This window comes from Bufo bufo, chromosome 4 (assembly GCF_905171765.1).
Source record: "Bufo bufo chromosome 4, aBufBuf1.1, whole genome shotgun sequence".
Lineage (NCBI taxonomy): Eukaryota > Metazoa > Chordata > Amphibia > Anura > Bufonidae > Bufo > Bufo bufo.
The window spans coordinates 572,955,783-572,972,871 of record NC_053392.1 but is presented as its reverse complement, the minus strand read 5'-3'; the positions used below and the strand labels follow the sequence as shown (position 1 = coordinate 572,972,871).

The 17,089-nt window shown below is 45.8% G+C and overlaps 1 protein-coding gene across 1 annotated transcript in view; it reads right to left on the bottom strand.

Annotated features, from left to right (window-relative positions):
* Positions 1-17,089, bottom strand: part of THADA (THADA armadillo repeat containing) — a 591,430-nt gene that overhangs the window by 532,511 nt on the left and 41,830 nt on the right. Inside the window, 6 exon segments of the mRNA XM_040430339.1 lie at positions 621-756; positions 4,407-4,629; positions 6,591-6,742; positions 9,859-9,982; positions 15,014-15,136; positions 15,954-16,109. Coding sequence (XP_040286273.1) covers positions 621-756; positions 4,407-4,629; positions 6,591-6,742; positions 9,859-9,982; positions 15,014-15,136; positions 15,954-16,109 — 914 coding nt within the window.

The following is a 17,089-nucleotide window of genomic DNA, read 5'->3' as shown; positions in this document are numbered from 1 at the left end:
AGTGCATCAAGGGGTGGGACCTAGCCCCTCAGTGCACCGAAGCTGCTTGCAGGATGACAGGCCGAACTGGATGGACAAATGTTTTTTTTCGGCCTTATATACTATGTTACTATGCTCCACATTCACTACTTAGCCACACACCCTTTCCTTGACATCTTCATTGTGCTCTTGCCTGACCCTGTAATCCTGCGCATGTGCCATAGATTCCGTAATCAACGCATGCACAGGACATGTTCTTTGAGGTTTCCCAGCTGCCAAAATGATCTCGGCAGTGTGAAAAACCAAAGGGAGATGTACCGCGCATGAGCCGAATATACAGCTAACAGCACAAAGATGACGTCTGGCCCGGTCCGTCATGGGAAGGGGAGCAGTGAAGAAGCTGCTGTGCTCCAAGGGGCTAGGGCCCACCCCTGGTGCACTAATGCACTAATTAGCATATCAACTAAAAGTAGGATATATCTCAACGGCAACTGAAATTTGGCCAATAAAAAGGTATTTTTTAAATTAGCAGGATCAACCCTACCAGCCAGTATGCCTGGGCATAATGCATATGCACTGGATTTTGAGCAAAAATGGCTTCCTAGGGTGGACATTTACTTCAGTAGGCTCAGATCTCTTACCCCACAGAGAAGTGCTGCAATGCTCCAATGATACAGTGCACGCGGCCATACAATGGGAAGGAGGCTGCTGCTTCTAGCAACGATTTCTCCGCCTGTACGACTTCATCGTCAAGGCTGTCTAACAGCACCCGGATAACTGAAAAATACAATTATTATATTACTGAAGTAAACTGTATGAAATACAGACATGAAAAGACCAAGAAACCTAGGAGTAATGTCTATAACAATGAATAAAAAGTTAATATTTTTTAATATTTAAATGGTATTTGGGGTCAAGTGATGGTTTCTTGTGCAGTTATATTCATAAGGGTCCATTCACACGTCCGCAAAATGGGTCCGCATCCGTTCCACAATTTTGCGGAACGGGTGCAGACCCATTCATTTTCAATGGGGCCGGAATGTGCTGTTCGCATCTGCTTTTGCGGATCCGCACTACCGCATCCGTGCTTCCGCAAAAAAATAGAACATGTCCTATTCTTGTCCGCAATTGCGGACAAGATTAGGCATTTTCTATTATAGTGCCGGCAATGTGCAGTCCGCAAATTGCGGAATGCACATTGTCAGTGTCCGTGTTTTGCGGATCTGCAATTTGCGGATCCGCAGAACACTTAAGGACGTGTGAATGGACCCTTACTTGGCAACATATCTCCAGTGTGTTTCTATCACATACTATTTGTAAATTAAATAATTCTCCTACGTTGAACATCATTACAATTGTAAGTCCTATGAAGTAGCTCTATAAGAATCATAGCTCAACAACCATTCACATAGCAAGTTAAATATGACCACTAGGGTGCGCACTTGCTTCATACAGATTTATTATGGAGTTCAACGAGAGCTGTATAAATTGCAATACAGTGAGCTCCCCCTTGTGGTGGACACAGGCAAGGGAATTTTATAAATTAAACGGGTTGGCTCATCTCAGACACTGTTGGCATATCATTAGGATATGGCATCAGTGTCAGATAGGAGCGGGTTCCAGAGGTGGGACCTACACTTATCTCCAGAATGAAGGAAAAGGAAAGCTATGGGAGCTCTGAAAACAGCTGAGTGAGCGCAGTCAGCTGTTTTTGGAAGTCTCATAGCGGTGAATGAGAAGCTCACCACACAAGGGGGGCCGTTCATCTCTATGGCGCTGTTTTCGGAACTCGAACTGGAGGGTGGCCGCACATGTGCAGCTGCTCTGTTCACTTTGAAGGCCCATTCCAGAGACAGCAACAATACGCCATCAATGTCTGAAATGGACAAGCTCCTTTAAACTCTACACCTGTGAGAAGAGAAGCAGAGGACTTGGAGCTGGTGAAAGGGGGAGCTCTGATCCCTGAAAACATGAGGGGAAGGGGGGTCTGTCGCAGATTCGGTCGCAAAGGGGATTTGCGGCCAAATCTGCGACTTTTCCCATCATGACAGGTCTAAAAAAAAAAAGGAGGCAGGCCAGCGCATCTCATTTATAACGGGCGTAGAAAATGATAAACGAAACGGGCCAGCCGACGCACCCCCTTTCCCGCCCATACCCCTTTTTTTAGACCAGGTGTGAGCAGGGAAAAGTCGCAGATTCGGCCTCAAATCCCCTTTGCGACCAAATCTGCGTCAGATATACACTAATTTATAATAAATTGACCCCCAAATTAAAAAATAAATGACCCTCATGTTTTCAGGGCTCAGAAATCAATTTTTTAAGGGAGCTGGCAGTGGATGCGCCTAAGTTATGTAGTTATGGCGTCTCCATATAAAACTTAGGTGCATTATGCATCAGCACAAGGGGTATTAAGACCTTCGTCTAAAACGCCGGTCTTAAGAAATGATCTAAATAATTGCTACAGACTTTTGGACCTAAACACTATGGGGTGAATAAATGAACACCAGAATTCTGGCTTCAAAAAGTCACAAAATAGGGCTTCGACAACTTTTTGGGGTCACTTGTGCAAAACTGTCGCAACTTTTTGAGTCACGAAGTACGCCAACGCGGCCTCAAGCAAAACTGACATCAAATATTACCCTCATGATAATTTTCTACCCAAAATGCACAAAAGTGGAGATACATTTAAAAAGCAATCGGCCAAAACAGATTATACTCTATATAAATATCTGCCCATTTGGTTAATTTAGGCTAGGCATGCACTAGTTTTTGTTTGTCCGGATCCCATTATAGTGAAAAGGGTATGGCGGTGAACCGCACTATCTAGCTAGGCCAGAGATGGTGAACTCCGATAGGCTGTTCATCTGTCGGATAGCTTTACCGTAGATGTGGAACTATCCTTAAAGGGTACCTGACTTTTCAAAAAAAAGGTTTGAATAATGGCTGTGCTTCTTTGTACAATCATAACTGTGAAGAAACGGTTATATTTGGGCTTCTCTATTGTTTTTTTAGCCGTATTATTCCCTGTTTCAACTGCACAGCTAGATGCATTTCACTCAGAAGCATCTCCTTTCTGTGCACTGTACTGCAGTAACCTCACATTCCACTACTTTTGCTTTCTTTTTAGAAAGCTGATAAGAAGGGAGAGATCACACCTACAGACACGCCGGAGCTTCTCAGAGCTTCAGAAACAGAGTAAAAGCAGTACTTCTATCAGGCTTAGGAGCCCCACTAGCTCTATCACGCCCCCACTTCTTCTCAGCCATCATCTGAATCTCTGTTACCAGGGACATATCTTAGGCTACTTTCACACTGGCGTTTCTGGGTCCGCTTGTGAGATCCGTTTCAGGGCTCTCACAAGCGGCCCAAAACGGGTCAGTTCAGTCCCAATGCATTCTGAATGGATAAGAATCCGATCAGAATGCATCAGTTTGGCTCCGTTCCGCCTCCATTCCGCTCTGGAGGCGGACACCAAAACGCAGCTTGCAGCGTTTTGATGTCCGCCTAACGATGAAGAGTCAAACGGATCCGTCCTGACTTACAATGTAAGTCAATGGGGACGGATCCATTTTCACAATATGGTGCAATTGAAAGCAGATCCGTCCCCCATTGACTTTCAATGTAAGTCAGGACGGATCCGTTTTGACTTTAGACTTTTTTTTTTTTAAGAATAATGCAAACGGATCCGTTCTGAACAGTTACAAGCGTTTGCATTATCGGTGCGGATCCGTCTGTGCAGATACAAGACGGAACCGCACCGAACGCAGGTGTGAAGGTAGCCTTAGCTGACAACAGGAAGCGGACTGCAAATTCAGTGGAAGAGACACCCCCTAGTGGCCATGACTTTACCTATTTTTTCAGGTGGATGCAGGCATATTTTTTAATTATGTGTTTTAGTAATTTGCTAGTTACACCACTCTCAGTCTCTATTAGACGAAACTGTGTGAAAGTACAGTGATTCTTTAAAGAGAAAATCCAGTTAAATTGACCTTCTGTATTAACCAAAGTTGGGGGGGGGGGGGGGGGGGGGGGAGTACTAGGCGATGAAGATGACCAAGTTGGAATTGAAGGTTTTGTTACAGAGAGATTGGACTTCTAGGGCCGACCATACACATAAGATCTCTGTCTGCCGAATGCTAATCCAGCCAGCAGCCATCAACCCCCGGTCCCTCCAATACACATGCATGCTCGCATTCTCAGCAGGAAGATGGGAGGAAGCCGCTTCCAGAAACCTTTGGCAGCAGCTTACCTCTAAAATCAAATGGATCTGGCAGTTGACCGATCCTTCTCTCATCTGCTGTCGGGGGCCGTCAGAACACCCGCACGCACATTAGATGGTTGGCTGATCCGTCTCGCATACATCATACATACAGCATTTATTATAAATATAATCAAAGTAACAATGCAGTAACGCAGTGACAACTAACCCTCAAAGGTGTTTCTCTCCACAAAACTGCTGCTGTCAAAGTCGAATGGCTGATCATTAGCGGCTTTGTGCCCGTCTTGTGCCAACTGACCCAGAGCAGCCTCCAGGGACTCCTGGTGTATCAGAAAATTCAGCAAATAGGAAGCAGTTACACAATCAAAGTGCTTGGTGCTCGTGCTTAGACTCATCGCTGCTTGAAGAAGCACCAGAAGTTTCTCCGGCTCCTGAAAATTAAAGGAAGATGTAAATCTGTATGCTATTTATCCACCCATTTGGAAGGTAGCTTAAAGGGAACCTGTCAACATTGAACACGGTGTCTGAGCTGCAGGCAGCATGTTATAGAGCAGGAGGAGCTGAGCAGATGGATATATAGTTTTATGGAAAAACATTTAGTAAAACTTGTATTTTATTCATTTAAATTCCTGCTGACTCTGGGCTTTGGAGTCCAGGAGGCGGTCCTATCAGTGATTGACAGCTATCTCTGTATACACAGTCCTAGAGGTAAGGCTGTCAATCACTGATAGGACCGCCTCCTGGACTCCAGAGCCCAGAATGAGCTGGAATTTAAATGAATAAATGATGCTGAATCTTTTCCCATAAACTATATATCCATCTGCTCAGCTCCGCCTGCTCTATAACATGCTGCTGGCACATTACTTTGCACTTTCATGGTGACGGGTTTCCTTTAAAGGCTATGTCACCCTTCTCAAACAACTTTTATCCTCTCAATTCATAAAATGAAGTTCCAACACATTACATCTTCACTCACAGCAGCAGTAAACTGACAACGGATTACCTGCTTATATAGGAATTGTATCCCCCTGTGCTGACTGCTACAGGCAGCATAGTACTGCCGAAATAAAAAAACTGCCAAAAATTCTTTAAAAAAAATGTTTTCTTTCACTATTGAAAGCCCTTTCTGACCAATACAGTGATCTACTTCTAGCCCAGAGTATTTGCTACAATTGCTGTTTTTTGGAAGAAAGCAGCAAAAAAAATTCTAATTCTGGATAACCATAATAATTTATCAACATGATTACCTATACTCTTATTTTTAAATAACTTAGGCTGCACTCACGTTGCCGTGTGCGGTCCGTGTGACCGCCGCATTTCCTGAACTGACTGCGGCTCATGTCAATCGAACTCGCTGCATCATGGTGACCTAGGATGCTGCAAGTTCCAGCCCAACCACAGGTCTATTGTCCCATACTGAAATGATGCTGTGAGTACAGGACAGCAGACCTGTGGTTGGCCTGGAACTTGGAGCACCACAGATGTTGCAGCGATTTCGACCCACATGAGCCACGGTTGGTCTGGGAAATGCAACAGTCACATGGAGCGCACACGGCCATGTCTGCAGCCTTGGGAGTCATGTCTTAGAGGCATTGACCGAGCAATACCGGAATCATGTATAAGACTACTTTCACACTATTGTTTCTATTTTCCGGTATTGAGATCTGTCATAGGGTCTCAATACTGGAAAAAAACGCTTCCGTTTTGTCCCCATTCATTGTCAATGGGTACAAAACGTAACTGAACAGAACGGAATGTTCCAGAATGCATTCCCTTCCGTTCTCATACCGGAGAGCAAACCGCAGCATGCTGTGGTTTGCTTTTCGTCCTGGGATGCGGAGCAAAACAGATCCGTCATGACCCACAATGCAAGTCAATGGGATCTGTTTTCTCGGCCACAATAGAAAACGGATCCGTCGCCCATTGACTTTCAATGGAGTTCATGACGGATCCGTCTTGGCTATGCTACAGATAATACAACCGGATCCGTTCATAACAGATGCAGATGGTTGTATTATCAGTAACGGAAGCGTTTTTGCTGAACCCTGCCGGATCCTGCAAAAACGCTAGTGTGAAAGCAGCCTAACCCTGTGTACGGCCATCGTATATCTAAAATGAAAGTAAAATTTGCCTTCAAATGGAGCTTCTGTGAATAATCGTCCCTTTTTTTATTTTAGATCACGTCAAATATCCGCTACTCCCATTCGCTGCTGCACACCTACTCCTAGTTTTCTCTGTCATTTCTTCCCTAACCAGAGATGATAATCTGCAGCCGTAATAACATGGTCTAATAATTCCAGCTTTAAAGCCGCAGTGTGCGGTATCCAGGGCGTCCGCCGTCTATTGTACGGCCGTGGCCAAAGGGCTTTTGTTTGAGTACGGCCATAATTACCTGGAGGCCTAGAACAGGCGGGGGCAGCGCTCTCAGAAGTTCAAAGGCAAGGAGTTTCACTTCCTCAAAGGTGTTACTGAAGCACTCTAGGAGAGCGTGGACATTGTTACCGCTGACCGACCGAGCGAACTGAAATACGGTCTGACAAGAGCCTGTGAATAGAGATCATTAGTCAGGAAGAAATCTCACTAATACGTTTCTGCTTCACCAAAGCTTGTTAAGCTTTACTGCTCCCAATAAAGGGGCGCTGGGAGCTGCAGATGTGAAGCACCATGTACAGACTTCTAATGAAGGACTCCATTAATTGCAGATGTTTCCCTTCCCCTCATACTGAACATTTGTGTTCGCTTTTGCTGCTGTCATGGGGGGGACATGCTCTCGCCTCATAGCGGTGAACATGTCCGGTACATACAACAAGGGGGATACAACGGGGAAAAGCTCGGGGCTTTCTACTTTACTGGTGTGCGGATAACCAGGCACAAAGATATTTACGGGGGAAATGTTTAGGGCAGATTTAAGCCGCCTTTACTGTTCAGCATTGTAAAAAAAAAGTCATTAATTTCAAGCATTTTTTGGTGGTGGTGGTGGTGGAGGGGTTAATGTGTTCCAGGGATTTCTGGTTACTGGTAATATTTTGGGACAAATGCGGTTTAAAACCATTTCAAAGAGCACCAGAGAACCCCCTTAAAATTCATGCGATCTGTTTTGGAGGGGGTACAGTTCAGGTGAAATATTAAAGGGGTTGTTCGGGACTTGGAAATTCAGGGCCTGTCCTCAGGATAGGTCATCGATAGAAATGAGCAATGCGAGCGTCGGATGCAACATCCGAAGCCGCTTCGCTATAAAATTCGTTATAATACTGTACGGAGATTCCTCTCCGTACAGCATTAGAATGTAAGTTGCGCGAGACTTCATTGAATAATTCGGTAATTGATTATTACAGTGAAAAACCACTTTAAAACTTGGAACCGAACTTGGCTTCGGTACAGAGTGGTACCATGGATCCGAAGCAGAGTTCGGTTCCAAGGTGTTTCACTGTAATAATCAATTACCGAAGTTATTCAACGAAGTCGCGCGCGGACTCATCTCATCTAATTCTGTATGGAGAAGGATCTCCGTACAGCATTATAACAAATTTTTTGTAGCATCCGAAGTCGCTTCGTTCATCTGTAGTCGTCAATATCGGATTGGAAGGGATCTGACACCGAGCTTTTTCGGCGTTATACAGTGGACAGAAGTCTCTGGTACTGGCGTACTGTAGATGAATGGGAGCTGAGCTGCAGTACCCAGGCACGGCCACTACGTAGTGCTTCCAGTTTCATCCACTGTATGGCTTCTGGTACTGGCAGATGGGGCTGCCCGGTGTCAGATCCCCACCGATTTGATATATCCTGAGGACAGGTCATCAATATCGAAGTACCATAAAAACCCCTAAAAAGGACTATAACAGCCAAATTACAACTTTTCTTAAAGAGGATGTCCACTTACAGAAGTTCTTTTTAAATGTCCCGCTAGGCGCAGTCCTCAGAGAGGATGACCGGTTCAGCTAAGAAGGGACGGAACAGCTACAAATGGCGTCCCTCACTCTGGGGGACCAGGCATTACCAAGACAGGACACTGTCAATACCTACTTTTTAGTAGGTTCCCTTGATATTAAGCTCATCATAAAGCCTTCCCCCTTGGTGGGACCCCAGACAGTGAACGGTAATCTGTGGGAAACCTGTCCGTAAGTGTCCACACAGATCTGTGGGTTGCCTGTGTTATGCAGGAAAGGACAGGTCCTCCACAGTGAGGGACGCTCTTTATAACCACTCTCCAGTCAAGAGATATACACATATACAGTTGCAAGAAAAAGTATGTGAACCCTTTGGAATGATATGGATTTCTGCACAAATTGGTCATAAAATGTGATCTATTCGTCATCTAAGTCACAACAATAGACAATCACAGTCTGCTTAAACTAATAACACACAAAGAATTAAATGTTACCATGTTTTTATTGAACGCACCATGTAAACATTCACAGTGCAGGTGGAAAAAGTATGTGAACCCCTAGACCAGTGGTCGGCAAAGTGCGGCTCGCGAGCCACAAGCGGCTCTTTTGATCCTTGAATGCGGCTCTTTGGTTCGGGCTGGCGGGTGGGCGGCCGCGCAGCCATATCGCGCCGCTCAAGCTGCTTGCAAAATGTCCGTCATGCGCCTCCTGCCCCGTCTGTCTGCTCCTTCCACTTTATGAATGAAGCAGGCAGGCGGGGCAGGAGGCGCATGACGGAGGGTGAGAGGTCACGCTGCGCACAGCAGCAGAAGGGCGGGCAGCGGCGGACTTTCGGCAGAACACCGGCCATGTGAGGAGTGGTGAAGAGGCCGCCGCTCAGGAGGAGCGAAATGTCCTGCAGCAGAAAGGTAGGAGCTGCCCCCGGTGTGATCAGATCACATTTTATGACCAATTTGTGCAGAAATCTATATCATTCCAAAGGGTTCACATACTTTTTCTTGCAACAGTATATATATATTTTATTTTTTTTTTTTTTTTAAAGAATAGGGGCAAAATGGATAAAAAAATTAAATAAATGGGGTGGAGTAATGCCTGTTTTATTTTTATTTTTTCAACTGCCTATGCACCTTTTTGGAAAAGTTTTATGCCAGCAGAGAAACCCTGCTTTTTTATGATTGAGACCTTCATTATCTGAACAGTGGGGATCGACACCCCACAACCATGCCGATCAGCTGTTTCAGGAATTCAGCGCCAGAACCACACAGCTCCGTCCATTGTGCAGTGCTCCAATGAAATGACCAGATCATTCCACTGCACAATAACCGGAGCTATGTAATCACTGCGCCAGGGCTGCTCTAAAATGGCCGATCAATGCATGTGAGGGGTGTAAGACTCCCGCTAATCAGATATTGATGGCCGATCCTGAAGGCCATCAATAGTAAAGGAGTAGACAACCCATTTAAGTACACGCAATAAATATTACTTACTTGAAAATACTGTTACTGAATTTTGTTGAATTACATGTAATATTTTTTTTTGTTAACAATTTGGCCTGTGTAACCAAAGCGGACAGAGTCTTCCAGAAGGTTTCTTCTCTCTCCTGTCTTGGACTGAAAGTATCAACCATATTATACCAGGACTACACTGAATAGGAATCTGCTGGAAGCACAAAACCCCAAAAACTGTTTCTCGCAAATTCTTCTATTGAGTTTTTTTGCCGCCTTTGAGGATTTTCCCAAGACTTTTGTGCAGCTTTTCCAAAGTACAGCTCACCTGGTACAACAGGGAACGTCTCGGCGATGGAACCTAAAATAGTCAAGGCTGAAAACCTCGTCGGATGCGATGAACCAGGAAAAAGTGACTCGAACAGATAATCTGTGATAGAGGACATGAATTCCTGGAAAACAAGAGAGACACAAAACAGCAAACGGTAACATCTGGGAACGCGTGGAGTGTGGGAAAGAACAAGAACTGATAGGCAGCGGGCCGACGTGCCCTTAAGCATCACAAGAGATGTCGGGACCCCAAAACAACCTGCACAATTAGTACCCTGCGCAGCACTCAGCTCTCATTTATTATGACAGGCTTAAAGGGCAAAGGGCCAAAGACATTTTCAGATTTGCAACAATTCCTGCAGGGTCGCTAGAAGTGCTATGGCTGATTCACACTTCTGGTTCCAGCCGGGGATTTCTTTAAAATGCTATGTCTAACTTGTCAGATAAATTTTAGAATTGTTCCAATGCATCTACAATAAAAAAAAAATAAAAAAAAAACATACCAACCTTGTAAATACCATAAAGTCAATTAAAAATGCAAAAAAAAAAACTGTTTCATCTGATCCTGCAAACATCTGCTATTATTTTCCTTCTGGCTAAACTAAAGACAGTAGAAAAGAGGGCAGACAGAAGGCATTAAGGCTGGCCAAATACTTTAGATAGCCTTCAGCAGACAGTGGACAAGCATGCATGTGTTCTGAATGGCTGCAAGGGAGACCGCTGCTGCCTCACATCTCTGGCAGCGGCTTGTCTCAGTTGAGAATAAAAGGATCAAGCATGTTGAAACCTAACAAGGACTATCCTTCTTTCCCAACATCTAGCTGTCAGGAGAGAGTCAGGGGTTGGCCAGCCCGTCGGAATGGTTGTGTTCAGCAGAAGGTCAGGTTTGCAGTCTGGGGTCACAGAACCCACATAGGACTACAGGATCCGACTACACAGTTTGTTTGTAGTCTGTGTCCATGGAGACACCTAGATCTGTAAAGGAGTTGCAGACACAAAAGGGTTGGAGATTTTTGATAAAGACGATTGGCAAAGATGCATCATCTCAATAAAAATGAAAGCGCAAGTGTGCCTCCGGAATTGGACAGCATTTTATTCTGCGGTTTTTTCTAGATGTGCATGGTAAATGTGGTTAGTACTCCCTGGGTGTGAACATCTGGCACCGAAACCTCAACCTCATTCACACAACCATGTGAATTGCGGAACAGGTGCGGACCCATTCATTTCAATTGGGGCCGCAGAAGATGCGGAAAGCACACCGTGTGTTGTCCACATCCTTTGTTCCGTCCCGCGGCCCCACAAAAAATATAGAGCATGTCCTTTTCTTGTCCGCAAATCGTGGACAAGAATAGGTATTTCTATAATTGGCCACCCGTTTCGTAAATTGCGGAAAGGCACACGGACGGAATCTGTGCTTTGCGGATGCGCAATGTGCGGACCACAAAACACGATGCGGTCATCAGGTTTTTTGAGATGATTGGGTTGCAGTTGCGCCAACTTGTCATAACTTAACCCCATTCACTTGCGTCATGTTGCAAGGCTGCAGCGCTACACAGCAATCTTAGTTCACACAACATTTGTCACAGTCAAAGTCATCATGCAGTCCCAGCTTAAATAAGCGTGCGGCAACCAAAGTTCGCACTGTGAAGACTTTCCTACTTCATCAAGGCCTGCAGCACAGAACCTCGGGAGGGATGGACTGCTGAACCCATAGGTACGCAATATAAGCTACCTCCTCAAAAGAGATCTTCTCTCTAGTGCAATCTATACGTGGGTTCCCATTGTCAATGCAAGACCCTTGAAACATGACTAGGTGGCACCAGAAGGACAGTTCTCTTTCTTCTGGAGAAGAGCTAATTTGCATAATTTCCCCAGGGAGCATTGCCTGCAATACTCCCTACTAGCTGGATCTCAACAAGCAGAATGCGCAATCTCCAAGCAGCATCCAGGAGGTACACCTTCATATAGGGGATGTGCCAAGAGGTATCTCCTATGAAAAAGAATGATCTGGAAAGTGCCACCTAACGGAAGTGGCTCCCTATGAGTCAAGATCGAGATGGTTCTCTTCCTTGGGAGTAACCCCTTTGCATATTTGTTCTCCATGGAGCATTGGCAATAAGTCTACATACCATGGAGCACTTTCAGGAAATCTCCACACAAGACTGGTCTCTTTTAAGGAGATTCAGCACCCTACCTAAGATGTAGGAGATGTAAGAGCCTGACCACAAGAGTCTTCTATATCCACCTCTTAAGCTCAGGATGCAGAAGGTACGAATGATGCACAACCTTCCTCCCAGCGGGTTTCATTAATTAGCCTTTAATGGCCGATTTGCCAAAATGTTTGGCCTCTTTCATACACACAAAGTTTTTAGCATGTTAAACAAAAAAAACATGATTTGCAAGTTTTCTTTTTCAAGTGATTTTGGTAGTTTTTTTTATTTTTTTATACATTTGTAAAATTTTTACAGACTTCCACCCAATTACTGGCACCAGTGGCGATACAGCACATGACCAATGAGCCTCTGCGGCGGTTACAGGAGGCGTCAACACTTCTGGTCCGTGAGGTACTGGAAACAGCAGGAGCTTCGCCACTGGGAAGTTGGGGCCTCCTATAGGGGACCGCTTTTTTAGGCAGAGTGTTTAGACTTGTGATTTGCTCTTAGAAGGTGCCAGGCCGGGCAATATGTGTGTGTGACCAACAGTGCTGGTCAAAGCCGTAGAGGAGATCTGGGGACTTCTCAATAATCTCTGCATAATGTATCAGAGGTCTCAGACTTATTAGGGCCTCCGTGTGATCAGAAGGCCCGGTGCTCACTCTCTCAGCTCCCGATCAGTAAAGAGCTGTGACCTTCTACGGTGGTGGCTCAGAAAGGCAAGTGAGACATCACTAGTTTTATAAGTTCAAGTATAGCGCCACCTAGCTTCAGAAACCGCTAAACACACCACCAGATATATTGCTGCCCTGGGCGTCTCCAAGACTGACAAGCAGAATGTGGACTGACGGTGCCCGCAATAACACAACGAAAAGTATTGTGGGCGCTATTTCAGCAAATAAAATGTTATTCGTTGCATAATGAGAAGTTATAAAATTTCCTAATATTTAATCAATTCCTTAAAGTTTTTTAGCAGTTTTCTGCTTGCTGTCATGGAATTGGAACCTTCATTGTTTACTTGCAGCAGTTAAAAACCTGTCCTGGTCACAACTGTGATAGCTGTAACCTTACACGCAGCCGCGTATGAAGGTTCCTAGTGGATGACAGCAAGTAGAGATCTTGAAAACTGAGAGGAACTGATAGGGCATGTTCAGACAGTTTTTTAGGTGCGAGTTTCAGCGTGCATTCGTTTCCAAAAACCAGGCCGAATCTGTACCGAAACCCCCCCCTACTGTTTTCAATGGGAGGCCACGCCACCATTCATTCAGTGGAGCTAAACCGAGAGCGGGTCCGCAGCATACAAAATGAGAAGCCCGTCAGAAGCGGTCACAAACAAAATCCTTGGTGTGAACCTTCGCATAGAGAAAGCCTATTGGAAAATCATGTACCTTTTAATTAAACCTAGTACAAAAATGTGTTAGAACCAGAATATCCCTTTAAAGAAGTATTCCCATCTCAGACAATGGGGGAAAATCGCTAGGATGCATTACCGCTGAGGAAAGGGTTTGATCCCTGAAACGCATCCGGTTTGAGACAGCAAAGTTTTCTTGTTCAAGTTCCCGAGGTCCCGACACTCTAAGGCAGCCCCTTGGACCCTTGCTAATTGGAGTTGTGGATTATTGATATTGCACGGTCCGGACTCTAGGACCCAACATACCATCAGCCGATCTGTTCCCCAACGAGCCGCGTGGATCACGTGGGACGCCGCGTACCAGACCTAGAGACCACACGGGACGCCGATGTGAGTCCGGGCGGCGGAGCAAGGACTTCTTTCCACCTCCACTCAGCATAAGAAGAGGGGTAACGTACTCTGCCCCACGGGGCTATATTCATCGATATACCATTACAACGTTATGCATGGTAGTGCGATCCAGCTCATAGATCAACATCATTCTAGATCCCTATAGGGCAGTGATGGCGAACCTATGGCACGGGTGCCAGAGGCGGCACTCAGAGCCCTCTCTGTGGGCACCCGCACTGTGAAAAAAGTCTATGGTGTACCAATATGCCTTAGACTTTTCCTGCCATTCATCAGCGCAGGGCGCACTATGAACAGCATGGGCAGGGCACTGAATGTAGGCAGGCTTTAATAGCTAAATGATAAAGTACATGGAATATATACTATATTGGACTGTTGTATTCAGGGTGAATTACCATGTCGGCACTTTGCGATAAATAAGTGGGTTTTGGGTTGCAGTTTGGGCACTCGGCCTCTAAAAGGTTAGACTTCACTGCTATAGGGCATTATACTTGGACTCTGATTGCCCACCTGGGATCAGGTCCCCATTCTGCACCAGCGGTCATCACACTGCTTGTTTGCGCCGTGCAGGCTTTTATGCCCAATTGGGCACATTTGTATTATTTTATGGATGTATAGTATTATGCCAATTTTTATATTAGATTTACATTAAATGTGGTCATTGTCACTTTACATTGGTGGTCCCAGATAATTGAGTGCCCTCCTATTGTTTATATTTTACCTTTTAATTAAACCTAGTACAAAAATGTGTTAGAACCAGAATATCCCTTTAAAGGGGTATTCCCATCTCAGACAATGGGGGCATATCGCTAGGATATGCCCCTATTGTCTGATAGGTGCGGATTCCACCGCTGGGACCCGCACCTACAACGAGAACGAAGCAGGGAGTGCTGTGGCTGGAGGACCCCGGATTTCCCGGGGTCCGTCCACCACCAAGCGCTGCTCCCATAGGAGTGAATGTGAGCGCACCGTGAATGCGCGGCCCATGCTCCCATTCATTTCTATGGGGCAGACGGCAATAGCCGAGCCAGCGCTCAGCTATTTTCGGCGGCCCCATAGAAATGAATAGAGGGCGGCTGCGCATGCGCAGTGCGCCATCCGTTCATTTCCCGGCTCGGTTCTCATTGTAGGTGCGGGTCCCAGCGGTGGGACCCGCACCTATCAGACAATGCTAGCGATATGCCCCCATTGTCTGAGATGGGAAAACCCCTTTAAGAGTAGTGAGACTAGGACAAACTTACCGTATAATGCTCTAGAGCTGCACAAGGGTCTGCCTTACTGTCCGCGTGTTCTGACCCATTTAGGATCTTGCTCTGTTGATGCTTATACAGAACCTGGGAACTTTCTTGCACACGACAAAAAAGCTACAAAGAAAAGACAATACGACTTAGCACATAATTAGTGACCAGAGATGGCGGCATTTATATCATACACGTTAGGGGGTTGTAGACTCTATTAGGGAATTCTGAATTACTAGAGGGGTATCATCCGTTCAGGAAATTCATCACTTGGCCATGGTGGAGAGTGGTCACAAAGAGCGTCTCTTGCGCTGGAGGACCCGACCTGTCCTGGATTACATAGACAGTACAGTCACTTGAATGAGAACTGTGAAATGCTCAATTTCCCCAGTTGTGGCGCTGCAGGCACACTGAACACTTACTGCCAGGTTTGCCCATAGATTACAGCTGATCGCTGGGGATCCAGGGACACACTGATCAGCTTATTGTCAAAGGATCCTTCTAACAAAGTAGGGGATGTACGAAAGCGGAGAACCCCCCCCTAAAGTAGTTTTCGGGGAGTACAACATTGCTGACCTATCCTCAGGACAGGTCCCAATATATTGTCAGTGGGAGTCCGATTCCCGGCACCCCTGCCAATCCTCTGTTTGAAAGGGTCGCAGCGCTGCAACCCCCTTACAGCATTCCAAGCACAGCGCTGTACATTGGATAGTGGCTGTGCTTGGTATTGCAGCTCAGACTCATTCACTTGAATGGGACGGAGCTGCGCCTAGGCCAGGCCACGTGGACTATGAACAAGACGTCAATGAAGAGCAGTGGCCTCTTCAAACAGCTGATCGGCAGGGGTGCCGGGAGTAAGCGTTCCATTGATCTGATACTGATGACCTATCCACAGGTCATCAATAATTTACTCCCGAAAAAAACGCCTTTAATGAACATTTACCTTCTTGAGTAGGTAGCAGAGCTGCTGTCTGATGGATGGAGACTGACAGTTCAGGTTGTACTTGAGAAAGAACTTAATTAAATTCATTTCTTCTGGGGAAACCACTTCAGTGCTCCAGTGACTTTCACAGAGGAGGCCCAGGGCATCAATACGGATCTAGGGGACAAAACAAAAAAAAAAAAGATTTTTTTTTTTTTTTTTTTTTACTTCTACACACTTGAACCAGGCCCGGACAAATTTTGGCCAGGTCTAAGAACCAGCAGTGACCTACGCTGTATGGCCGGGAGCAAGAAGCGAAACATGAGCGTCTAGCAACCACCCTGCCCCCCAGCAGTTAGAGCTCCCCCTAATGGCCCACAATAATGACCCTGCGCCCATTTGTAGTAAAACCTGTGTTCCCAGCTGCTCCTTCACAACTCCGCTGGCACAGTAGCCTTTCCTTGCCACTAGTCACAATACACCCACCCTAAGACCCCTTACAGAGGAGCGAGTTACAGGCATCGGACTCGCTGAATGAGTATGCGGCAGCTCCCGTCCTGACCTCCCAGCACTGACGGGGTCACATTGTATTATACTGAATTATAATGCTATGTAACCCTTACAGTTCTGGAATGTATTGGAAGACAGCATTATGTCCGTGTTATCCAATATATTCCAGAACTCTGAGGGTTATATAGCATCATAAATCTAATGCTATGCGACCTGGTTAGTGTTGGGAGGTCAGAACGAGAGCTGCCGCATACTCATTCTGCGAGTCCGATGCGTGGAACTCGCTCGTCTGAAAGGGGCCTAAGGGTACATTCAGATGAAGCAGAATTTCTCTGCGTCAGAAAAGTCATGTGTTACACACGGATTTTGACACAGATTTCACTTTCTGCATCAGGACGACAGACTGCTCCAGAACACAAATTCGCAATTTTAAAAACACGCAACATGCTCCGAAATCCAGTAAATTTTTTCCACTGTATGCGGACTGCATTTTGAAAGCCCCATTCACAGGTATTGCACAGTAAAAATCAGCTATTTCTGAACATACCCAATAGGCACAGCCCTTCCCACAGCAGCACCCATACAGCTGCTGCAGAACCTCTCTGAGCTGCAGGAGGGGTTTGTGATAGATTGTGCAGGGAGAGGTA